At 48.7% G+C, this 24,367-nt stretch overlaps 1 protein-coding gene across 1 annotated transcript in view; it reads left to right on the top strand.

Annotated features, from left to right (window-relative positions):
- Nucleotides 1-24,036, top strand: part of CACNA1E (calcium voltage-gated channel subunit alpha1 E) — a 396,248-nt gene extending 372,212 nt beyond the window's left edge. The window contains exons 41-50 of the mRNA XM_059068042.2: nt 4,566-4,662; nt 6,737-6,842; nt 7,950-8,057; nt 9,294-9,394; nt 9,667-9,773; nt 13,772-13,883; nt 16,522-16,650; nt 17,674-17,854; nt 18,806-18,996; nt 20,789-24,036. Of these exons, the coding sequence (XP_058924025.2) occupies nt 4,566-4,662; nt 6,737-6,842; nt 7,950-8,057; nt 9,294-9,394; nt 9,667-9,773; nt 13,772-13,883; nt 16,522-16,650; nt 17,674-17,854; nt 18,806-18,996; nt 20,789-21,331 (1,675 nt within the window). The 3' untranslated portion in view covers nt 21,332-24,036. The remainder of the gene's footprint in view (nt 1-4,565; nt 4,663-6,736; nt 6,843-7,949; nt 8,058-9,293; nt 9,395-9,666; nt 9,774-13,771; nt 13,884-16,521; nt 16,651-17,673; nt 17,855-18,805; nt 18,997-20,788) is intronic.
- Nucleotides 24,037-24,367: the final 331 nt, after the last annotated feature.

Here is a 24,367-nt window from a genome sequence, read left to right as displayed (position 1 = left end):
CTAGGTCCTTTTCACTTTCCAATAGTTCTCAAGTGATATTGTGCCTTCTGGGCTTTCAAGCAGAGGCTGGCAAACTATAACCCATGGGCTAAATGTGGCTCGCCGTCTATTTTTGCAAATAAAGTTTTATTGGAGCACAGCCATGCTCATTTATGTACTGTCTACGGCTGCTTTCACACTACAAGGCAGAGCTGCATATTGTGACAAAGACAGCATGGCCCTCAAATTCAAAAATATGTGTTATCTGACTCTTTACTTAAAAAGTTTGCTAATCCCTGATTTAGAGTTCAAAGGCAGTCTTTTGGTCCTCACAGTTGAAGACAGGGTAAGCGTGCTGTGAGCACTCACTCCATGGGAACTTTTCTGTCCCAAGTCATCTTAGTTTTAGGATCTTATCTCACCAATCTGTCCATTCTGGTCCCCCTCTGAAAATACTACAAGAAATTCCATCCTTCACGGGAATGGACCACGTTGCTTCCACCTGGAACTACTTCATAATCTAAGACTCTTCCCAAATCTGTCCTCCCCTATGAGGCTTGTTGAACTTGGGTCACTGCTTTAGATGTTGAAAGAGTGAATCAGAATTCCTCTTCCCCTCAGTAATTATTAATGACTTAGCACAGAGTTCTCTAAATCCATTCCTGTTACAATGGCTGAGCAATGGCTTTTACTTTCTGGGCCTTCTTTCTAGCAGGATAGGCTGCTTAGAATGCAGTGGGCACTGTGTTACAGGGGAATGCAGCCAGGCCTGTATCTTGTCAGCTCTGTGGCCTTGGACGAGTCACTCAACCACTCTGAGCTTCCACATTTGTTGTATAATAGTGGTAATGATCCTACCTACCTTGAAGGCTGGTTGTGAAGAATATATTAAATCACGTGTGTAACTGATGTTACAATTAATTACCATATGGGAAAGAAAATATGAAAAACTGGTGTCTGTAAAGCTGGATGGCCATGGGATCGGGAGACCAAGAAGGGACCTCTTCACTCACCTGAGAGAGGAGAAAGCAGCTGCTAGCAAAGGAGTTCATTGCTCACCTAGCCTCAGTCAGGTGCCCTTGGCTCTCAGAAACCCCAGCTTCTTGGGGTTCACATTATTTGGGGACCCAAGTGCCTTGGGCATTAAACATGCTGCTCCCCAGTTCTTCCATCTGCTGGGAAGAACAATTCCACGAGAACTAATCACGGGACTCAGTCGCATGAGCTGCGAGAGAACAAAAAGACCAAGGAGAACCTCTTGTGTCTACTTTGAAATTCACATCGTAACTTGTCCTGGTTATAGTTTTACTGGCCTTCTCTATGAGATGAGAGGGGAAACTAACCAAGGTAAAGTAAGCCAACGTCTTCAAAAAGGAGACAGGTTGCAGAGCACATCAGCCTGTAGACAGCAGGACCAACACACCCACGTCCCATCCACAATAAGAAACAAAAGAACACATGGTAAAATGAACCTCTCCTCAAGAGTCAAGAGACTTGGAAGTACGGCTGCGCTGCTATTTGGAAGAAGAGGAGGAATCAACAGCAAAATCAAGAAAAGATTAGGAAGAGTGACACTGGGGCAAAGTTGTAGTCTCGACATCACTGGCGAGGATTGGATGGTTGGAGGTGGCGAATGCGTGCTTATCATTTCCGGTGGAAACTCTGGTCTGTACCAGGATGTGTCCAGATCCTCAGATCCCTGGCCGTTGCTGACTTGTTCTGGCCCCTGAGGGAGCAGATGCTTTAGCCACTGAAAATGAATCAACTGTTGAGTCTGTCCTTTACACAGGAAATCAGAATTCTCTAGCAGGCTCTGTGAAAGGGGAGTGATAAGATAGTGTTCACAGTGTTCCTGGAATTCTGACTAGATCTGACCAAGCTGCCTACGGGCTGGGTTGCAGGAGCAGGGCTGGCGGGAGAGCATTTCGGCTCCCTTGCAGGCTGCTTTCTGAGCACAGATCCCGGCAGGCTCCAGCCAAATTGAGAAGAGTTTGCCCAAGCAGAACTCGGGGAAAAATCTACCACAAAGAGAAGCAAAGCCCTTTGCGAATTCCCTCATGCCAACTGTGCTCCTTGCTAATTAGCCTAATGGGAAATTTCTTTCTCGCAGTCTGTAGAAGGAGGCTGACTTTCCCACTGCCCTGACAAGCGGGTCTGAGTAACTGACTGTAATCAGTGTCTGTGAAAAGCAAAGGGTTCTGCAGCCTGCTTCACGGCAGCCTGGGGTCTGCTCTTGGTGGCAGTCAGAGGTATTTGTGAATTGGTGGGCTTTGTTCTTAGAGGCCTAGCTGGAGCCAGGCTCCATTTTCTGCATCTGGCCAGGTATAGGCCCAACAGATATCTCTGGGTGCTCGTGGCCACTAGGCGTTGAATGAGCTCTGATTCCTTAGAAAATTGGAGGCAGTGCAGTTTGCAGTGATGGTTCTCTGATACTTACCATGCTGTTTGCAAGGTGGTGGTTCTGTGATGCTTTTCGTCCTCAGTCTCTCCTAATCTGGCTTTGCCGGGCCCAAGGAAAGAAGCCGCCCTTCCTCTTCCAGCCATCCCCTTCGTGGCTAGGCTGTCATTTCTCTCCTACCCTTCTCTGAGTGTCCTATTAACCCACCTGTGCTTCCTTTACAGCGGCAGGATCCCGTATAAGGATATGTACAAATTAGTGCGGGTGATCTCGCCACCTCTGGGCCTGGGAGAGAACTGCCCCTACAGGGTGGCTTGCAAGGTTTGCCTCCGGTCCCCAGCTGTGACCATGACCATGACCGTGACCGGCGGCGGGGTGCAGCCTCCAACCCCCCTCCTCTCCGTTCTGCTCCACCACCACTGCGCCACATGAGGGAACCTTCATGTTGCTTTCCTTTGAGTTTAAAGAGGTCCAAACCCTCCCAGAACCAGCAGCTGTTACACAAGGAAGAAGGGCACGTTTTGGGGGGAAGGCGGATAAAAAAAGAGTTAAGGACTTAATAACGGAGGCTGCTTTGACCTCTGTTTTCTTCACATGCACACACTCATTCGTGCACGTATAACACACACATTCTCCTCTCTCTCTTTCTCACTCCACCTTAATCTGTGGATTTAACCAGAGGGACTTCTCCCTCCTCCAGAGAATGCAGAAATCTTTTGAATCCAGCAAGGAGTTCTGGTTTCTTTTCCCTGGAGACAGAGAGCCTCCTTTTAGCAAACTGGTAGCATCATCCCATATACGGTGTAGAAAAGTGTGATTCTAGCCATGCCTACCTCTGTCCAGCTCTGGATAGTTTGCCCACAAGTGATTATAAAAGCTATAGGACAAAAGGGAGGTGAGAAATAATTTTTTTAAATGAGGGCAGGAGGGGAGGATAAGTCAAGAAGGCAAAGAGGATAGAGTCGGTGGGAGAATTTAATAGCTCAGAGGGTCTGGGAAGGTCTCAGCAGAGGACGGAGGGCTCGGAGCAGATTTCTTGCCTGAGGGTCCTGCCATGTATTGTTGGAGGCACCGAGGGCTCTGTTGTAACTGCCGAGTCACTGTTTGTGAGACCAAGGACATTGTTCAGGGTCACAGAGGACCTCCCTCTGCAACTAGCACAGTGGCTCCACCCAGCCCCTGTCCAAGGCCAAGCCCACTAGATAAGGAAGTCTCTCCTGGTGTTACAGGAGGGATGCGCAGGCTCCCGGGCGGGCGCGTAGCACAGTCTGGCAGCTGGAAGACGACTTAGGCCCAGGAAGATGCCAGGCTGGGCGATGGGAAGGAGCTGGCCTGGGTTGGTGACAAGTGGTTCCCATACTCAGGAGGCCAAACAGCTGCCTCTGCAGAGACTCTTTAAACTCCACCCTGGTGAAACCTGCAGCCGCATGTGGGAGAGCCGGGGAGGGCAGCATGGCATGCGAGATGCTCTTCCTCCTCCTGGTTTTGTTTCTTCTGTCCCCAGCATGCCGTCGCCCCCGGGGCATGCCGGGGCACAAAGAGCACTCTTGCCACCGGAGCCAGGTGGAAGCAACGGGCCGACTTCTGAGCAGCAGCCATAGCGCGCCACTTTCAGCGCGAGCCGCCGTCTCCTGCTGCACTCACACCACACGGGGATACACGATGCTCCGCCTGCGGGTTCAGAGCAGGAGAAAGGCCTGACTTCCAGGCCAGCACCCCCGTCCCCGGCCGGGGCCAGAAATCCTAACCCACGGCTGGAACACCGTCTATCTGGTTTATACCACTCTCACACAGCCCTGGGAATTGAAGACGAGCTTGTGTTGTATGGGGGATGGATGAGTGAACAGAGAGGTGCTCATCCTGGAGGAGAAAACTGGTCCCTGTGACAGCCGCGCAGAGAGACCAAAGGTTGCTGCCACGTTCCCGGGTCTGTGTTGGGTGTGCTATAAATCCACACCAGGATGGAGACACGTGTACGACTTGCCTTGATTAACGGGTTTCCTGTTCTTTTCCTGTTTGTCCATTTTGTTTCGTTTTTCTTCTCCTGTTTTCTGTACTCTTTTGTTTGTTTGTTTTGGCTCCCCGGGAATGCCTGTTCTCCTCTCCTCCCTGTCTGCATCCTTTCCCTGCCACCCTCCCTGCCCTGCCACCCTGCCCCCATCCCCACTTACCACCCCTCCATGAGCAGTGGCCGCATCCATTACACTGAGATGTATGAAATGCTGACTCTCATGTCACCACCGCTAGGCCTCGGCAAGAGATGTCCCTCCAAGGTGGCATATAAGGTAGACCACCCCTTCCTTTGTTCTGGGCTAGTGACCAGCAGGAAATGGGCGCCAGCTGTGGGGAGGTCAGAACGTGGGGAGGAAGCCGGGCTGGGGAGGGAGAGGAGGGAACCAAGGAAAAAACGAATGATGAGATGAAGAGGTCATGAAGCTTCACAGAAGGATGAAGTCCTGAATCGATACACAAGGGGGTGTGTTAGACTATTCGACGTGGATTTTTTCTTTTTTAATGTTATTCTGTTTCTACAAGTGTGTGGCTTCTTGTGAGTGGGTTGCTAGAAAGGAAGTGTTAAGTAGCATGTTTCCTTCTAGAGAAGGCAGAGTGGTGGGCTGTGAAAAAGCATATATGGGCAAGAAGAAAGCCTACAGCAAGACAGCTATCAGAGCTTATAAAAAAAATCTTCAGTCAGATACGCTAAGGAAAGAATGCAGAAATTCCTCTAAACATGGTTCAAGAAGAAATTTTTAGGAGAGAGGAAAACTCTTAACAAATTTCTTCCTCCATGACGTAGGGAGGAATGATGGCATGGTTCCTTCTAGGTACCAGAAAAGAAAGAGGAACAACAACCTCCATCCCATGATATAGGATGAAGGATGCAGCTCCCTTCCCCATTAGCCCAGCTACCCGTTTTTCCTGGCCATCAAAGGAAAGGGTGACGATGGACACAAGTTGCATTCAGCATTAGATTTGCCTTCTTGGCATGACTGAGTTATGGGTGGATTCCCCTCAGCTTGCCTAGGACAGCATTGTACATTGGGAGTCAACTGCCATGGGGTGCTCAGAGCCTTGGGGCCTGAACGTTTTCTCCACAATGAATAATAGTTACTGTTACTTCCCCATTGCTGTTTAGACTGACCCAGAACTCTGGAGCTCTTTCATTCACCTAGGAATACACCCTAGCAATGTCGCCACTTCTCTAGAAGCCTAAAGAAGTGGGAGAGAGATGGAAGTCAGATACAAACAAGAAACTGGCCTTACACTCTAAGACACCGTGTTTGTGGCATCACATTAAGCAAGATGTTCCAATGGAATTTTAGAAACCCTGTCTTGGGAAGAAACACTTGCCTTCCTGCTAGGCTGGTGGTTCTGTTGGAGGACCTTCTCCTGCTGCTACCTCCAAGTTTAAAGCTCCAGAGAGCATCTCATTGGAATGGGGCGGGGCGCCCATTAGGGACCCTTATCCACCCCACGACATGGCTCCTCCTTTGCAGCTTAGGGGCTGGCATCCTTTTCGCTCATGATTCCACATCTAACGGTACCAGGTGGTGGAATGTGGCCCTAAGTTCTTTGAATTTCTCGGGTGAAGCTCAATGGGAGAAGGGGTGTGGGGACTGGAGGAAAAGTTAAAGAATTCCAAAAGCAAGATACTCTCTGGAAAGTGGATTTGGCCATTTCAGTTTGACCCCCCCTTCCTTTGGGTGAGGGGAACAAGGCCTGCCCACTGTGCTCCTGCCTTGGTCACCCTTCTCTTCTCTGCTCTCCCCAGCCCTCTTCCCCTAGACCTTGTTTGCACTCTCCCACTTTTCCATTCTGCTCCACTTCATCTTTTGGATAAGCTGGACTTCTGCATGTTCAACCATGTGCTGGCAAATTTCATCTTTTAAAGACTCAAAAAGGGGGCATCAGGATGCATCTTTCAAGTCAGATAAGCAAAGCAAAATCTCCCCCATGTGAGTTTTGGGGGTATTCATGGGACAAGTGGCATTGTAGAGCAGCCCTGAAACAGGGAATGGAGTCACCTCACGGAGCTCACTCCTTCCCCTGAGCCACTGCTTTTAGGAATCCCTATTAAAGACATTCTTAGGACTGTGAAGGAGTCCTACAGAATGATTAGTCCGTCTTCCCTTGGAATTTGGCATCATTCCCTAGAAATAAACAAAGCAAAACAAAACAGCAGCCAATGAGCCTTAAGTGAGAAGCAGGGAGAGGACAGGACTGGGACAGGGGACAGGGGTATCCTTGCCCTTCTTTTTTGTCTCTGCACTTGACCTCTGCACTTTTCCTCCCTTCTCACCAAGGTTTCTCTCGATATATTTTTTTCCTCCTGCTGTTTCTTTTCTCTCTTTCACACAGAGGTTAGTCCTGATGAATATGCCGGTGGCTGAGGACATGACTGTCCACTTCACTTCCACGCTTATGGCTCTGATCCGGACAGCTCTGGACATTAAAATCGCCAAAGGTCAGTAAGCTTAGGAAGGAAAAAGATTCTGAAACAACTCACACAGGGTGGCGCAGGATGGAAATGTTTGACCTTTCATCCATCTGATGATGCAGTGACCTGGAGATCAAATAGTAGGGTCCCTGTTTCACCTCTGAGCTACAATAACTATAATATTTGCCCTTTCTTCTTGGTGAAATGAATGGTTTGATAATCACTAAGCCTCCTTTTGACCTCAACAGTATGTGGTCTTTGGTATCTGGCACATAGTAGGCATTTTAGAAATATTTGTTGATTGAACAAATGAGTTTTAATTTAGTTCTTTTTTTTTTTTTCCTTATGTGGTGCCTTTAACAACTTGGAAGGCTTCTGTGGCAGGTGCTGTCATGGCAGTATTTTCTTCCTCTTGATTTCTAATTCAGTGGTTTAGGAGAGAAGGCGTTTACTACTTCCAGATGGGCCTCCAGTTTCCTGCTCTTGCCTGACCCAAATCCTTTTTAAAATCAGGTCACTCGGGCTTCCCTCGTGGCACAGTGGTTGGAGTCCACCTGCCGATGCAGGGGATACGGGTTCGTGCCCCAGTCCGGGAAGATCCCACGTGCCGCGGAGCGGCTGGGCCCGTGAGCCATGGCCGCCGAGCCTGCGCGTCCGGAGCCTGTGCTCCGCAACGGGAGAGGCCGCAACAGTGAGAGGCCCACGCACCGCAAAAAAAAAAAAAAAAAAAAAAAAAAAAAAATCAGGTCACTCAGACTCTGGAGTCAGATCTCTGGAAGAACGGATACACGTATAAAGGCAGAGGAGGCTGGCTCATGGCTCTCTGCATTTCCCCTTCTGATATATTGAGCAGCTGGGAGCCTCTGCGAATGAATGAGGAGGCTGATCTTGGTCCCAGGGCCTCAGCTCGCTGTGACAGGATATCCCTGAGTCACTGAAAACGGAGCCAAAATGTGTTCTGCTTCTTCAGCAGAAAGACCCAGTATTGCAAGGTTCACTATCACTAAGTACCAAGATCCCCTCTGAGAATAGAAGGTGCCATGCTGACTCAGCTCCTGCCCCACCTCCTCCCTCCATCCTTGTTATTTCTGTGTCTGTTCTGTTTGCGCTATTAATAAATTTATCTTCCCCTAGGTGGTGCGGACAGGCAGCAGCTAGACTCAGAGCTACAGAAGGAGACCCTGGCCATCTGGCCTCACCTGTCCCAGAAGATGTTAGATCTGCTTGTGCCCATGCCCAAAGGTGTGGGGTCTCCTCCAGGGTATCCTTGTCACTGTGGGCCCAGCACGCCAAGCCCACACCTTTGGGGGGAACACAGAATGATCAAGGAGATAAGGGAAGGGTGCTCTTTTATTCTTAGGAAACAAAAATCCCTCACTTCTCAACTTCCTTTTGTCATTAATCGAAAAGTTTCTTTTTCTTTTACTGAAGTATATAGTTGATTTACAGTGTTGTGTTAATTTCTGCTATATAGCAAAGTGACTCAATTATATACATAAATATGTTCTTTTTTATATTCTTTTCCATTATGGTTTATCCCAGGATATTGAATATAGTTCCCTGTGCTATACTAACCTTGTTGTTTATCCATCCTATATGTAACAGTTTGCATCTACTAGCCCCAAACTCCCAATCCTTCCCTCCCTCACCCTCCCTCCCCCTTGGCAACCACAAGTCTGTTCTTTATGTCCGTGAGTCTGTTTCCATTTTGTGCCATATTTCAGAGTCCACATATAAGTGACATCATATATTATGTCTCTTTCTGACTTATTTCACTTAGTATGATAATCTCTAGTTGCATCCTTGTTGCTGCAAATGGCATTATTTTGTTCTTTTTTACGGCTGAGTAGTATTCCACTGTATATATGTACCACAGCTTCTTTATCCATTCATCTGTTGATGGACATTTACGTTGCTTCCATGTCTTGGCTATTGTGAATAGTGCTGCTATGAACACTGAGGTGTGTGTATCTTTTTGAATTAGAGTTTTGTCTGGATAGATGCCCAGGAGTAGGATTGCCGGATCACATGGTAGTTCTAGTTTCAGTTTTCTGAGGAACCTCCACACTGGAAAACAGTTTCTTAAGCTAGGTCACTGTGGTTGTGGATGAAACTTCTTGGCTACACAGCTCTGTCCTTCCACATAACACAGTTCAGCTAAACCTTCAAGCCGTTGGGGGAAAGGTGGTGTTACTAAGAGATGGAAACCTAGACCGTTCTGGGGGTGGGGAGGTGCTTACTAATGTGTTCCACATCATTGGTAACATCACCCTCCCTGGGTGGCCGTGGAAGCTCCCTGAGGCTAGACATGGGGACCTATTCACTCTGTAGCCTCAGTGCCTGGCACAGATGGAACCCTCAATAAATGTTGGACGGGTGGGTGGCCGAAGGGGCAAACCTGCTTCCTAGGTGTCCTCACTCTACGCCCCCCGCCCCGTCTTCTCCCTGTTCCCCTCCATGCCACACTTGTGTCTTCAGCCTCCGACCTGACTGTGGGCAAAATCTATGCAGCAATGATGATCATGGACTACTATAAACAGAGCAAGGTGAAGAAGCAGAGGCAGCAGCTCGAGGAACAGGTGAAGGTCAATGACAGCGTGGTGGGTGGGTAGGCCTCTGAAGGGACAGGCCTGTGCATCCCGGGGGCACAGTGCCCTGCAAGTGCTTAGAAGCAGAGGTCAGGCTTTGCAGGGTCCAGGAACCTCCCTAGGATCAAGGGATTAGAAACCCAAGTGGGGCAGAGGTTCAGAGAGTCAAACAGGGTATCAGTCATATTCCTGTTTTACTCAAATGGTATTTTTCCCCCACAGTCATCTGAGTTCCTTTTTCCTCCTTTCCACTTTTAACACAGAAAAACGCACCCATGTTCCAGCGGATGGAGCCGTCATCTCTGCCTCAGGAGATCATTGCTAATGCCAAAGCCCTGCCTTATCTCCAGCAGGACCCCGTTTCAGGCCTGTGAGTATAACCAGAGGGTCCATGACTCCCCTGCTTGCATTATCACGTGTGCCATCAGGCAGACCCAGAAACTCATTGCCTAGAAGTGCCCGAGCTAATACTAACGCTGAGATGCATGGATGATCCCCTCTCTGAGGGTGAGAAGACAACATGTTGTATCTTAAGATGGTTATTCAGCAGGGGTAATAGAAAAGCAGACTGGGCGTGTTTGGTGCTGTGGGCAGCTCGAGAGACAGGGAGCGCTGTGAATGGACAAAGGAAGAAAGGGGCTCTATTAGTATCATCACTTTAGAGTGAACTCAGAGAGGTTCACTAAGTGGCCCAAAGCCATATGGCTGGTAGGAAGCTGAATTGGAATTTAAGTCGGTTATTTCCAAGCCTAGAGTCTTCCCACTACACTGTGTTATCTGTAATGAACAAAAAGAACCTTAAATCAGGCAAAACAATTTTTTTGTTAATTTTCTATATTGAGAGTGTGGAAACGAAACCCTAATTAAGGAATGTGCCAATAGCCTTAGCCCCAATGTGGTAATTAGCCATAAAGGATCTAACATCATATACATACTTCATTTTAACGCTTTCTTTCTCTCATCACAAGTGATGTACCCAAAGGGTCGCTCTACCCAACGTAAATGGCTCGTTGTTGTCGGTTATGATTAGTGACTTTTCTCCAGTCTAGCTCTCGTGGAACCAGTAAATCACTAAATATCACAACTTCAGTAATTGTCAGAGGAGCGAAATCCCAGGCTTAGGAACGAGCCCTCAGTCAGAATACCATTTGGAATCTCTCACGCCATAAGTTTCTTTCTGCCTGTGGCGCTGGAGACCTGTTTTTGAAAAGCATTGTTTTCAAAGGTCACAGTCCAACGCATTTGGAAAAGAAGAAAAGCGACCAAGGCTGTCGGTCATTTTTACAAAACATGTGAGGTGTTAAAGTAGCAGGTATGCATTCTCCCGTCTACAAAAAAACCAAGTACATGTTTATCTTTGGTCTGTGCAGGAAGGTGGTCAAGAGGTATGATTAGAGTTCTAGGACTGCCTCCGTGGAAGAGTTTACAGTGCTCTTCAAGGGTCTTTGGCTTAGAAATAGAGGACACCCTCCACCATCTAGATCTGTTTTAGCCACAACAATTTGCTGTACCAATTAACTCCCGTTATTGGACTATTCCAGCCTCTCTCCCATATGTTTATTAATTCATTTACTCATTGATTTGACCAATATTTACTGAGAGTCAGTGTGACCCCAAAACTGGCTCAGACACTGGGGATTCAGTCAAGATGATCACAGTCCCCATGGACACAGTTCTTAAAAAAGAAATTACAAGAGTGATAAAGGTTAAAATGTGGAAGGGTAGGCTATTATGACTCTGTGTAAAGGAAGCAACTCACGTAGTTTGAGGATTTGAGGAAGCTTCCCTGAGGAAGTAACATTTGAGTGAGACTCAAAACCAAGCACTTCAAGAGGTGAAATAAAGTATGGTGAGTTTAAGGAACCTAAGAACTGTCATGATGGTTGGAGCACAGAGCTATCAGGGGATGTGGCACGTGATGGATTTGGAGGGGCCAGGATGTAGGGATACAGAAGTCTACAGGCAGGATTTTAGTGTCATCCAAGGAAAATGGGTGACACGATCATCAGAGTGACACGATCAGGTTTGGGCTTTCCAAAGATCATTCTTTAATCCAGTGTGGGCTCAGTGGATTGGAGGGAAGCAGTTGGAGGGACAGAACACCATTTAGTACGTGGCTGCAATTGTGAATATTATGAGACTGTGGCTTGGACTAACAGGATTGAAATGGGGGGAGAGAATCAGACTTGAGAGGCAATTAATACACAGAACGGGATAGGATTTGGTGATTGATTGATTTGCTACATGGTGTGAAGGACAGGGAGGAATCCAAGATGACCCTCGGGTTTCTGGTTTGAGCTTCTAGGTGGATATTGGTCCATTTCCTGAAACAGAGATGCTGGTGGAGCAGCAGGCTGGTTCTTTGGAACCATCTGTGTTTCCAGAGCCCTGAATTGTTCAAGCAGAGATTGCTTTGGAGGTAGCGTGGTGAACATGACGGGGCTCCTCTCTCATTGAGCTTACAGCTGGTAGAAAAACAAACATGAAACAGAATTATCAGAAAGAAAAAAACTTGTCATGTTTGATGACTTAATCACAGTTCTGGTGAGTGCTAGGATGGGAAAAAAATGCATTACGATCTGAGTGCATGTGAGAGAGACCTCTGACGAGTTTATCAGGTAAGGTTTCCATAAGGAAGTGACTTTTAAGAAGAATTTTGAAGGATGAATTCAAAAAAGAGTTTGCAAGGGACCGGGTGTTTGAGAAGCATCCTGCACTCCGGGAACAGCCTTTATTCAAGTCCTGAGGCAGAAAGGAGCCTGGCACATTCAACCAACTGAGAGAGCCCAGCATGTTGGAATTCAGGGAATAAGGGAAAGTAATGCAAGAGGAGGGTGGCCAGGTAGGGAGTGGGTCATGAAAGAGGCCTCTGGACTCTCTCCTAGTAACAGTGAGAAGCCAGACAAGGTTTTCAAAGTAAGAGGTTACTCAGGGTTCAATTTCTTCAAGTCTATAAGGTTGTTCAGTGCTTTTAAGTGTCCTCTCTACCTATTGGGGATCCTGGAGTTACTCATTTTCTGCAGGACAAAAGGGGGCCCATTTCCTATAGAGCAGTGCTTATCTTGTTTACCACGGTTCTCAGGCCAAGGCACACAGAAGAAGATGATTGACATTTCTTTTAAGCAGTCGTTTAAACAGCAGACTGCTCTCTAGCAGTTGTAAAAATTCAGCGAAAGCCCTCACTTAGCAGCAAGGGGACAGGTTGGGTGAAAAGTGTGCTCTTCAGATTTTCCCCTATGAGCCCAGTCTAATGGATTATTTTTCGGTAACTGGCAAATCCTTGCTTAGGTCTCAGATTTTCCACTGGATTCACAGTCATTAGCAGCAGACTCTGCAGTGGCTCTCTCTGGAGCAGATGGGACGCTGGCAGAGACGGCGTCCCATTTCACCCTCCTAATTCCACCCCCCCACTGAGGGAGCTGCTGCCCCAGTCACTGACCACTTTCCTCTTCCCGTGATCAGGAAGCTCAGTCTGCATGCTGGCTTAGGTCAAAGAGGAACTGTTAACTGTACTAGTAGCCATGTGTGGCGGCGGCCGCCAAATTCCCAGGAAAGATTGGCTGCCTCTTGTTTTTCCTAACCAGCCCAGTGGGTCCCATTGGCTGAGAGTGTCTTTCAGGGACCAAACCGTGGTTTAATAGCAGGCACACTGCAACAGCTCTCCATGCTTTTCATTCAGAGGCCCCGAAACACTTGGCCAACTCTGCCCCTGTCCTTTTACCTCATCACCATTGAAGCATATCCTCCTACATAGCCGTCGACCCAGACGTTGTCACCTCTTTCACCTCTTCTGAGATCGTTCCATTCAGTTCATACGCCAACAGACAGTGTCTGGCACAGAGCAGTCCTTCAATAGATGTTCATGGCATTGAATTGTTTGGCTTGGCCAGGGATGTTGGCACAATAAAACCAATATTCTTACTGAGAGTGGAGGAAATTTTGTAAAAGACCATGACTGCTTAATATTTAAACAAACTGTTCACTGTTTAAACTATGGCATTTTTCTGCCGAATGGAGAAACTGAGCAGAAACAGGTTTACAATCTAGCATTGGTCTTCCATATGGCTGAGTGTGACAAATGATGTCATTTGTCACAGATATTCTAGTCGCCAGCAAAATGATGAATGGTTCCAAATGCAGGTTGAAAACAGTGGTTCCTCTTTTCCAGTGCTTTTTTTTAAAAATTTTCTATTCTAGGGCTAGCCACCTGTAAGTTTACCAGGCTTGCAAGCCAGCCAAGGCTAAAGGGTATTGCCCTTGCTGGGAAGGAAGTCTTGTCTGGGTGGGAATTGGTAATGACAACTACGTCATGACTGTGTCTCTTTCTCTCATGCACACATTACCTCTGAACTTGGCATTGCTTTGCAGGAGTGGCCGGAGTGGATACCCTTCGATGAGTCCACTCTCCCCGCAGGAAATATTCCAGTTGGCCTGTATGGACCCAGCTGATGATGGACAATTCCAGGAACAGCAATCTCTGGTGAATGAATGAGTTACATGACCTCAAAAATACTTCCTTGGTTTCCTGACTCCTCCCACTCTCATTTTCAAACTTTATTCCATAGCCTTGCTCCGTCAGGAAAAAAAAAACACCTTTCTGATAGTCCAGCCAATTACCCTGAAAGTTTCCTGCCATCTCCCCTTTCATAGCTGAGTTTCTCATGTTCTTTGACAAATGCTCCCTCTTCAGGTTTTACAACCCCAGAGGCTCCTTACCTGCTTCAGGAACTTATAATGCTTCAGGCCAAGCCCTCTTAATTTATGCCCCTGGGCATCAAATGGAGAGGCAGGAGTCACAAATGAAATCTTGCCTTTGAGAGGGAGCCTTAGGATGAATCATCATAAGAATGGATGGCACCAATGGATGACAGATGGAACTTTAGATTTTGATAATACAAAGCTAAAATGGGACTCCCAGAGGTGATGGACTTTACTATTAGTTTAGGAGCCATGAGATCAAGTTCCCTCTGGAGCTTAGAATTAAAGTCTAGGTGGTTATTGGTCTGGAAAGAAAAAGGATAAAACCCAACCTTTGCAATAGTCTATATAGACAGCTTGTATTACGTGAGTTCCATGTCACTTTGATTCTAATTCACCTGTGTTCTTCTCTCCCCTTCATTTTTTCCCTGACCCCTCCCCACTGTTAGTGTACCCCAGCGCCTTCCTGAATGGTTGTGTGGGTGGAGTGCGGGTGTGGCCTGCTCGTGGAGGGCATGTCTGATGGAACGGGTACCCTTCAGAGGGGAAAAAGCACTTCAGTAACTCCAGCAAATGAGTGATTCCATCTCCTGTGACTGAGGAGACAGGGAATTATACACAGTTGTATTGGGGAGACAGCCATACTCCCCCCTCCCAGTGTATGAGTGGTGGCCTGAGGGTGTTCTTGGTAAAGTGGGTAAGAATGCTTGGAGCAATTCCCTGCCTTCCTGTCTGAGGAGATAAGCACCAAAGCCCAGGGACTAATTGGTACAGATAGTTTAATTTTTAAAAGGGCCTGTCATCATTGTATGGCTTGCCTGGTGATGTGTCTGTCTGGTGAGAAAAATCTCAATAATGTGTCCTTTCTTTCACAGGGAGGCTTTATTACATCATCCTTTCTGCAGGTTTCCCAGGGCTGAGCTGTAGTGCCAGGACTTTTTGGATATATGTTCATCTCATTGTCAATCCTGGTGTCTGTAATTCAATTCAGGTGTCAGCCCATGCTGTACACTCACCACTGTGTACTCCTGCCCATCCTTTGGGGCCCCCTGCTCAACGTCCTGGGACATGGCCATGATTTGTGTGTGTGGGCGTGTCTTGCACCACCTCTGATACCCGTTGACTGCAGTTGTTGTTACCACATCTTGTTTTTGAGTCAGACCTGGGTGCTATATAAAGCACATACTGCAAACACTGTAACTTCTTCAGGTGCACACATCATGTCCTTTGAAGGCTGTCCTCCCGTTCATACCAGGAACCACTCAGCCAAATGATCATTGAGGCCAAGGGGATGTCTCAGGCCCCCTTTCCTTTAATAGTACCCTACTCATAAACCCATGTGTTTAGGTGTCATTTCCTAAATGTAAAATGCTTTTTTTCTGGTATAATCTCCAGATGTCCAAGATATTCCTAGGTCTCTTTGTTGGGTGGCCCACGTAAACATTTTTAAAGCAGCTCTACTCTTTGCACAGTGACACTAACTGTCTATACAGAGCATGTACATTTGCCAAACTAACATTCTTTAACCAGGAAAATTAAATGATTTGGGCACGACCCTAGAGATCTCCAGTCCAACCTTCATAAAGCTCTCAAGCGCTCTCATGGTCCAATACAGTAGCCACTGCCCACATACAGTAATTGAGCACTTGAAATGTGACTAGTCCAAATTGAGATGTGCCATAGGTGTAAAATGCATACCAATGTCAAAGACTTGGTACCAAAAAATGTAAAATATCTCATTAATTTTTTATATTGATTACATGTTGCCATGAGAATATTTGGATATATTGGGTTACGTAAAATCTATTATTAAATTTCATGTTTCTTTTTACTTTTTCAAATGTAATTACTAGGAAATTTAAAGTTACATAAGTGGTTTGTGTTATATTTCTATTAGACTGCACTAGTCCAAAGCATTCCTGAAAGATGGCTACCCACCCCCATTATTGGATGGTTTCAATCATAAGAAAGCTCTTAAAATCACGTGTCTTAAGGTTTCAGAAGATACACTTGACACCAGAAATTGGTGACTTTCCTTAAAACAGTGGTTTCTATTTAATTGACAGATGGCTTCTTCAGATTACAAGAATAAACCCCATACTGTCAACTTGCAGAAGGTAAATTTTACAAAGCTATAAAATCTGAAGCATTGCTCAGTGATAACTAAGATGATACTTACATAGAAAAGGTGATCCTTATCCCTCAGTCCTAGTTAGAGCTTTCTGTTTGGGACATCTGGTATACCACATATGTGCACACATAGACACAAACGTACATACACATACAACTGAGACCTTAGAGATGCAAGTGTCTCTTCTGAAAGCCGTTCTTCACATGGAGGAGGCAGAATCATCCACTGGAAGTGAGAAGCAATGGGATGGAATCAAGTCCCACAAGCTTGGCTGTGTGTTTATTTCTAGGAGCCAGAGGTTAGTGAATTAAAAAGCGTGCAGCCCTCTAACCATGGCATCTACCTTCCTTCGGACACCCAGGAGCATGCGGGATCCGGGAGGGCATCCTCTATGCCACGCCTGACTATGGATCCCCAGGTAAAACGCAACCACCACCTACCATATGCAGTGGCATCCTGGGCTGTATTGAACTGGTGGGTTATGAACAAACATCTGATATTTTCAGGTGAGCCCTTGACTTGCCCCCACCCCTTCTCTATAAGCAAAACCTGGCTCATGGGCTTTCTCTACAGAGCCTGCTCCTTCACACTGTTTCCAATGAAACCCTAACCACAGCAGCCTAGCCAGCAAAAGGGCAGGCCCCCGGATGGGCTCAACATCCTCAAGACTCAACCAGCCATGCAAGAAATATTTTCCAGGATTTCCCCTGTGTATTTTTCCTTCCTTTTCTCCTTTCCTGGTTCCTCTAGCACATACGCAGTTACTTACACACACAGCTCTGTGTCAGGACTGTCTGTCCTAACCAGCGCAGGCCACGCCTCATTTCTTTGTCTGTTTTCCTGGCTTCTTTTTTCTGTCTGTTTGTCTTACATCAAGTTTTGACAGAGACAAGAAGTTTTTGTGGGTCTGTTTTAACATCTGTGGCAAGTCAAAATGCCAGAGTTTAAGGTGGAGCTGGGGTGGGACTGATCGAGAGAGAGCAGTGCATTCTCAGGAGCTATTCGTTTACAAGCTCTCCTAAGCTCTAGCGCTATAGGGTGGCGCCTTCTCTGAGGAGGGCAAAAAACAAAAGGCAAAGCCGTGCTTCTTTCCTGGTGGAGACTTTTTGACAGTTGCCCTCACTTATTTCAAAGTGGCTCAAGGTTCATGGCAGGTCCTGGCTGAGTCTCCAGGGCAGATGGCTCTATGGGCAGCTTGCACAGGACCCTCAGCTCCTTGCTTTCCTGAGCGTGAAGAGGAGCCCTGCACCAGCCCAGTGACTATGCTAACGTAAAGACACTTTCTGGAACAGCCTCCTCCAGCTAAGGTCCGAGCAAGGGGGATTTATGGGAGGTGACAGTTTGCAATCTTCAACAATCTCAGTCCTACATCTTCCTTACTTTTTGACCATTTCAGTAATTAATCCATACCTTGTGTTCTTCTGGGGGCTCATGTTTCCAGGTGGTGACAGACCCTAGCTCCATGAGACGTTCATTTTCCACTATTCGGGAAAAGCGTTCAAATTCCTCTTGGCTGGAGGAATTCTCCATGGAGCGAAGCAGCGAAAACACCTACAAGTCGCGTCGCCGGAGTTACCACTCCTCCCTGAGGCTGTCAGCCCACCGCCTGAACTCTGACTCAGGTGAGGGAGTCTTCACCGTTTGCCTCTTTTCTGACAAGAACTGAAAATCACAGGAACAGAATCCAGATAAAGATGGGGTTGCGGAGAGTGAAGGAAGAATGCTCCTTAACAAAGGGGGTTTCCTGTCTGACTCAAATCATGAAACACAGCAACAAAACCCTCTCTAGTCATCACAAAGGCTGATGAGATTTCTTTCTTCCAGAGCAGGGCTATAGACATCATTAAAACAGAGTTTTCCCAAGGGCCTTCCACAAAACCATTCCACTGCCTTAGGGATGCATTAGAGACCCCCTGGCAAGGGCGGAGCTTTACCCACTAACTGCACTTCGACCCAGACAGTGCTACCTGGAATTGTTTTATGCATTTGAGTTTTGTTTTTTTAAGGAAAAGGGTCATATTGATAGAAACAAAATCACTAGTCTGGTTCCAACTATTTTACTAAGTGAAGAAACAAAGATAAAAAAGCAGTGACATGTCCCATATCATAGGGCCAGCAGGTGGCAGACAGGGGACTAGAAGTGAAATCCTTTGACTTCAGTCCTAGGGCATTACAGTAACTGTGTTTACTTTGTTCATAGCAACTTCTTAATTCCCTTCTCCTAGTGCCATTTTCCCTCTAAAAAGTTACACACCCATGTTTAGGTCATAGAGGATTCTTGGGCCACATTGCTGGCAGAGATTCTACCTTAATTGTATCTAGCATAAATGGAAGAAGAGAGTGATTGCATCCTGGAATTTGCAAGTCTTTCCAGTGGCAGCTTGCACACTTACCTCTTCACAAAAGGGTAATTTTCCAGTCTTTCTCTCCTTCTCTCCTTTGAGATCACCTGTTGACATGCCTGCAGAAGCCAGGGTCCTTGAGGGGCCTGGTCCCAAGCTGTAAGACTTACCTTTGTGTTCAGCGGCCAGGATGGGCAGGGTTACGATAGCTGCTTTTGTCATCTCTCACAGGCCACAAGTCCGACACCCACCGCTCAGGGGGCAGAGAGCGGGGACGATCGAAAGAGCGAAAGCATCTTCTCTCTCCCGACGTCTCCCGTTGCAACTCCGAGGAGCGAGGGACCCAGGCCGACTGGGAGTCCCCAGAACGTCATCAGTCCCGGTCTCCCAGCGAGGGCAGGTCACAGACCCCCAACAGACCGGTGAGCATGGAGGGGAAGCTGAGCCTCTGCAGAAGACAGGGAGGGGCGGGCTGTTAACATTAGGTGCAAAATGTGGGCATCCAGCACCCACACAGACCTCAGCTTCACAAGAAACTGCATCCATTGTGCATAGAGGTTTAGCTTTTTACTTAACACTTGTGTACTCAGAAATGATATGAAATCACAGGAAACCAAAGAGTCCCCCAAGAAAGACAGTGATGTCTAGGGGTCATTCCATCTGGGTTCTCAGAATCCAGAGTTACGAAGTCACAACAAATAAGTTCATAAATATCTCAGGCAGATTTCAGAGGAAAGGATGGTTGGGGTTTTTTTTGTTTTTTGTTTTTTGTTTTGCCATACGCGGGCCTCTCACTGTTGTGGCCTCTTCCGTTGCGGAGCACTGGCTCCAGACACGCAGGCTCAGTGGCCATGGGTCACGGGCCTAGCTGCTCCACGGCATGTGGGATCTTCCCGGACCGGGGCACGAGCCTGTGTCCCCTGCATTGGCAGGCGGACTCTCAACCACCGCGCCACCAGGGAAGCCCGAAAGGATGGTTTTTTAGCCAGAAAAGTTTTGACCAGTCACGTGACCCTTAGTATTGGTTGGAATGGTGATTCCTCTCTCAACACAGGATTCAAAAGTCAGATCGATTCAACTTCATCTATCTAGCTTCCAGCCATCCCAAGAGGAACAGCATCTCTCCTTCTGGTCTGTTGCTGAAACATCAGCCTAGGTCTAAGATATAACTACCAGAGCTGTGTGAAAACACTCTCTGGCCCTGTTTTCCTCCTACCATCCCTCACTCCCTGCCCTACCTGGCTCCAATACTCTCGGAGTCCAGATGTGAGACCCATCAGCAGTGAGCAGAGGGGAACAGGAAGGGCTTCCACAGCCAACTTTTAGACGCAGTTGAGAAGTTTACTTCTAGAGCAGTGGTGTCGAGGTTTAGTGCAGAACAGAGTCACCTAGGGCTTGTTATAAGTGCACGTTCCTGGGACCTCAAGGCTTCTGCTTCAGTAGTGAGACCCGCTGTAAAGTAGAACCCAGAAATCTGCACTTGGAAGGACCCCAGAATCTCCCAGGAGATCTTGAGCATGTGGTTCCTAGGTTACACGCACACCTTAAGCCTCAACGCCGAGCTGGAGGTCCATTTACCAACCCCTGGGCTCAGAGACCCTTGGGAATAGGTGAGCAGGTCAAGTCAGGCCTGAACCAGGAGATGAGTGGGGGGGGGGGTGTGTCAAAGCCAAGTTAGTCTTAGCACGCCACTGAAAACACAGATGCAAAAAGAGAAGATGAGGGAAGGTATTCGCCATGCCCTTAGATCCAATTCCCAAGAACATTCCCCAGACAGAGCAACTCTAGAGCATTCGTTTACCTTTCATATAGTTGTCTTTTCCAAAAGCTTCAAGTCTTTCTTTCAACCTGCCATGTGCTAGAGAGAGTGAGCTTCCGGATCTTTGCTACTCAACGTGTTTGTTCCCTGGACCGGCAGCACCTGTGAGCTTGTTAGAAATGCAGGATCTCAGGCCCCACCCCAGACTTTCTGAGCTGCATCTGCAGTTTAACAAGACCCCAGAGTTGCATAAGCATATTGAAAGTTGACATACCCTGGTCTCGATGGTACTGGCTCCTGAGTCTCCTGTAATCTCTGCGTCCCCGAGTGGATGTGACTGGTAGCAGAGAGGACTCTGGTGGCTCTCTGTAGGAGGGGTTAGGGACCTTGGTTAGGTCCCAAGTAGGAATTATGCCAAACCCAGGCTAACATGCCATGTTTTTCCTGCCACACAGGGCACAGGGTCCCTCAGTGAAAGCTCCATCCCCTCCGTCTCTGACACCAGCACCCCAAGACGAAGTCGTCGGCAGCTCCCACCTGTCCCTCCAAAGCCTCGGCCCCTCCTTTCCTACAGCTCCCTGATAAGACACCCTGGGAGCATCTCCCCACCTGCCGATGGGAGCGAGGGTGGCTCCCCACTGACCTCCCAAGCTCTCGAGGGCAATGACGCCAGCCTGCCCGAGTCTTCCAACCCCCGGTACGTACAGCGGGGCCACCCCTCCTCCCCACAGCGCTACATCTCTGAGCCCTACCTGGCCCTGCACGAAGACTCCCACGCCTCGGACTGTGGCGAGGAGGAGACGCTCACCTTTGAAGCAGCTGTGGCGACCAGCCTCGGCCGGTCCAACACCATCGGCTCCGCCCCGCCCCTGCGGCACAGCTGGCAGATGCCCAATGGGCACTATCGGCGGCGGAGGCGCGGGGGGCCTGGGCCAGGCGTGATGTGTGGAGCTGTCAGCGACCTTCTGAGCGATACGGAAGAAGACGACAAGTGCTAGAGGCCGCTCCCCCCTCCGATGCATGCTCTTCTCTCAACACGGAGAAAACCAAGACCCCAACTGGGAAGCCAGTGCGGCCCGGGGGGGAGGAAGAAGATAGAAGGACACTGTGCATTCTCAGAGAAGAGGAAGGGAAGGACAGAAGGGAAACCGGTCAAACCCACCAAATCGCTGTATTTCCCCTGGCAAGATGGGCGCTGCCATACTTCTGCCTCTTTGCTGGGGAAAGAACAGACAAGAACATGGAGGGTTATTCCCAGGGAAGAAGGGACACGAGGACGGCTTTGCTTCCCCTTTTGCCCCTTCCCACTTTTCTATAGCCGTGGGGATGTCGGGCCGGCCTGTGGCTATGCCTGTTGCCCTGAGAAGCCTGGAAGACATTCTGGCTCTTAACTGGGGAGTCACAGAGACCCTGGGAGAGGACTCTCCTCCCTCGCCAGCCCCTCCTCCTCGGCCAGCACCCCTGCCACCAGGCCAACCACGATGGCATCTCATGCGTTATCCTGTGGCTTGCGTCCCCAGAGGAAGCACAGGCTGAGTTCAGGAGCATTGGATGTCCAGGGTAGGAGGCAGAGAGGGAGGAGAAAGGGGAAGGGGTCGCGACGCTGTGGTGGCAGCAGCGAGAGCTGGTCTGGGTGAGCAGAGCCAGAGTCCGGCAGCCCTCACCATAGCGGAGGGGGGCAAAGGAGCGGAGAGCTGTCGGTGCTGGTTGCTACAGTCCCATCTGAGGCCTGTCACCCACTCAGTAGGTGCTGTGTTCATTTAGGATAGGCCGGGGAGGTCCCCTGAGGTCCGGGGAGGTGCCGAAGGCTCTGGTAAGGGTGATATTTTCCAAGTATTTAACCACGCGTGTGACCAGGGCACCAGCTGATGAGAGTGGAGTCCCGCCTTAGCGCTGGCGCCCCATGCCACGACAGGCCTTACTTAGCCCGGGAGATGCCGGGCACGGGGGAGCCCCGAGGGTGGGCTGAGTGTGGCAGGGGGGCACTTAAGGGGTTCAGGCAGAGTCCGTTTTCCAGCCAGCACAGAGGTAATTCAGTATGTGGAACGGTGCTGCAGCCGGCCCAGCACATACCGGCTGCATGTCAGCCCAGACTCTGGGCCAGGAGCAGAGAGGACCTCTTTGCCCAGCAGCAAGGCCAGTGCCGTGCCAAGGCCAGTGAGCCCAAGTGCCAGTGGCCTCGACTTCCCAGCCACTCCCCGAGAGGGCAGCACACACATATCCAGGGTGAGCTACACATCACCTGGCAGGGGACTTCTTCCGTAGAGATGAGAAAGGCCAACAGATTGCAACCAGAGAAGCTTCGATGAGACAGTCCCTCTGAGTTTGCTGAGGAGCTCCCGTGAGGGAGGGACCCTCGGACGGGCAGCTTCTGCAGCTAGTTTGTGATAGAGGGTCAGTTTGTCAGGGTACTTTAAGGTGATGAGTAAAATATACCTCAGCTTAGACCTGGGCTGCTCCTTCTAGCAAAGCAGGCTCCAGTGGGGCCTCAGTACGCAAGGTGACAGGCCTGGGGCCCCAGTGGTCCCTGAGTATTGCCCTGGGCTTTCCCCATCCTTAAAGTAGGGGCTGAGCAGAAGACAACCTCAGGACGTTGTTCCTAACCCCCCAAAACTCATAAGCATTGAGAAAAAGACAGCCCTTTCTTGGCTGATCAGTTCTCCTTCACTGTATCGATTATCCATTTGGTGGAAACACACCACCCCCCTTACGTCCCTCTCCAGTCCTCCGGCACCATCACCGTTAGGTGGAAGGATTTCCTGGAGGGGTTACCAGGCAGGGCCCTCCTCGCCCAGCCTGCAGATGAAGCCTGCCTCCCGGGACCCTCCACGGGGCGGCTCAGAGGCCCCCAACTGAGATCGCAGCGGATAAACACTCTTTATTCTCCTCCAGCCCAGGCCGACTTCACGTCTTGGGTAGGAGCGGTCAGTGGCTGTTATTTTTCTTATGAACTCGGGTTTTTTTTGTTTTGTTGTTGTTGTTGAAATAGAAATAAGGCATCGTCGTATCAGCTCTGTAAAGCCAGATTCAACCCTGTGGCTAAAAAATCATTTGTGATGATGGCCCTGCCTTCTGTCCTAGACATGGATGGAGCTTCACGGCCCAGAGTCAGCCCCCAAACCAAAGCAGTCCTGGGGCAGGAGACCAGTGAGGCAGAGACGTAGGCCTCCCACTCTGAAACCCTCGTCTTTCTTCCCTTTCCTCTCCCACTCAGCACACGTGTGTGTGCTCAGGGGTAACTGGGAGTGTGACTCTGTAACACCCTGATCCTAACAGGCGGGACTGTCACCTGAGACTCAGACTCGGGGCCTTGTGCGGTCTTAAAGGTTTCCCCTGCTCCGTGTCATTTCCTGCCAAAGTGCTGCTATGGGCTGCTTCGCACAAAATTGCTTTCTTCCACCTCGGAAATGCAGCTTTCCTGAGGGAAAGGCTGACACGGGACGGCCATTCTGCACCAGCGAGTCTATTGCATTGTGTTTTGAGAATGGGTGTTGAAGTGACGTCTTACACCATTGCAACAGGAGACACTGAGGCTGGCAGAGCAATTACCAGAAGTGGGATTTGCCTGCAAACAACATTACAGACACTCAATTTGCTGTGCCAGGAAACCTTCCTGGACATCTGAACTCCTTAAACTCACATCCACACAAGCACTTGAGTCCTGAATAAAGTGGCGTACTGCACCGTAGATGCAGGCCCCTGACGAACTCCTTGGGCTTTTTTTTAGTACCCATGAACTTATGAACTCGTCTCTTTAATTCAACTCCCCCTGACCGAGAAATCAGGTTTCTAACCCCTTAGCCTGCATTTACCCTTCTATTAAGACCAGAGAATAAAAGACAATTTTCTATGAAGTCACGGAACGCATTAGCATAATCTTACAATGGTCTCCTTCCACCTCTGAATAAATATGAACCCTAACCTTCCCCCCATGGCCAACCTGGAGATCCATTCCTAGGTGTCAGATTCTGCCTCTTTCCCTTGAAAAGAGGTTCCCCCCCGCCACCTTTAAATCTCAAAACCTGTGCTTCTCT

The sequence above is a fragment of the Kogia breviceps genome, chromosome 1, assembly GCF_026419965.1.
Source record: "Kogia breviceps isolate mKogBre1 chromosome 1, mKogBre1 haplotype 1, whole genome shotgun sequence".
Lineage (NCBI taxonomy): Eukaryota > Metazoa > Chordata > Mammalia > Artiodactyla > Physeteridae > Kogia > Kogia breviceps.
Note: the sequence above shows the minus strand (reverse complement) of the source record. Positions and strands in the feature narration are given on the sequence as shown.